This window comes from Microtus oregoni, unplaced genomic scaffold (genome assembly GCF_018167655.1).
Source record: "Microtus oregoni isolate MIOR12 unplaced genomic scaffold, Mior012 000062F_ref0000492, whole genome shotgun sequence".
In the NCBI taxonomy this organism is placed as follows: domain Eukaryota; kingdom Metazoa; phylum Chordata; class Mammalia; order Rodentia; family Cricetidae; genus Microtus; species Microtus oregoni.
The window spans coordinates 5,592,474-5,593,817 of NW_024543872.1; the positions used below are offsets into that span (position 1 = coordinate 5,592,474).

At 39.5% G+C, this 1,344-nt stretch overlaps 1 protein-coding gene across 1 annotated transcript; it reads right to left on the reverse strand.

The window, feature by feature from the left end:
- Window positions 1–918, reverse strand: LOC121439674 (putative vomeronasal receptor-like protein 4). The gene has a single exon (XM_041640249.1). It carries the CDS (start codon window positions 916–918, stop codon window positions 1–3), a length of 918 nt encoding a protein of 305 aa, XP_041496183.1.
- Window positions 919–1,344: the final 426 nt, after the last annotated feature.

Sequence of the window (1,344 nt, forward strand, 5' to 3'; positions counted from 1 at the left end):
TTATCTCTTTTTGAAAATATGGTGGAACAAAGATTGCATGTGTTTCTTCATATTGGTTATTCTGTTATCAGAACTGATTTGTACCAAAGGAGTAATTGTGGGATAGACATTCATCACAAACTTCTGAACACTCAGGATGACTGGGTCGTACATCCGTAATAAAATTGCAGTGGATGAGATGATGAAGTCCACCCAGTACATGACCACAAAGGAGACAACCAGCAGCAAGATGGTCTGGGTGGCCCTTTTCTCAGGAGATGCTCTCAGATGGCTGAGGCTGTGAAGATGCTTATGTTGCCTCTGATGTCTGAGCAAGATGATCACCATGTATGCACTTGTGGCCAGCATAACTCCTACAAGAAATACATCTCTGGAGGTTGCCACTGTTAAAATCAATGCCCTGATGATGTGGTTCATGGAGAAGAGTGAGCAGAATTTGGTGACCTTCATCTGTTTGGTTTCACTCACATTGGAAAAAGAACCAGAATAGATTATTCGGTGACAGGTGAATGACAAGTTGAAAGACCAAATAAGTAAGAAAGCAGAAATCATGTATTTTTTAAGTTTATATTTAAATTTATTCAACAAAGAGGAACTGGGACTGATAGTGACAGCCTGGAACACACCCAGGAGGCAGGTGATACAGATGGACAGGCCTCTCATCACTCTGTTTATGTAAAAAGTTGTCTTACATTTGAAGTCATTATCAATGTTTAGTGACTCAAATATGTCTGTAAGCCAAATATCCGCTCCAGTGATGAGCAGCACTATGTGGATGAAGGTCAGGTGACAGGAGATCATGTCCGTGGGCTTAGGTCTGTGACACAGAATTATGAAAGTGTAGAAAACAAGGAGAAATATATTGGCCAGGACTCCAAATCCACATTGGAAATTAAGGACAATCCTTAATGAGGACATATGTAGAAATTCTGTTCACCTTAAGAAGATGAAATTAAAAAATTATATTTATGCCCTGGCAATGCTGAAGCATGCATGAGTATCCCATATGTGGTGGTTCTGTTGACCTTGCTTATATTAGGTTTCTTTGTCTAAGTTGATGAGGACGACTGACCAGGTATCCTCCCCAAGAGGGCACCAGATCCCAATACAGATGATTGTGGAGCCCTATTGCAAATATCTAAAAAATAATAGAGTATTCACCAAACTTTTGTTTCACTGGTCAGTATATCTATATCATCATTCTCTTTTGCCTATTTATTCTTGATGAACCCATCTCTTTAATTTTTGAAGTTCCACATTACACTTGGCCTATGTTTCATTTTCTCTCAATATATTTCCTGGCTATACAGCATTCTCAGCCACATCCGACACAGAATGCACACT

Excerpts from the sequence above, each read along its gene's own strand:
- LOC121439674 (XM_041640249.1), bottom strand. The coding sequence starts at position 918 with ATGTCCTCATTAAGGATTGTCCTTAATTTCCAATGTGGATTTGGAGTC.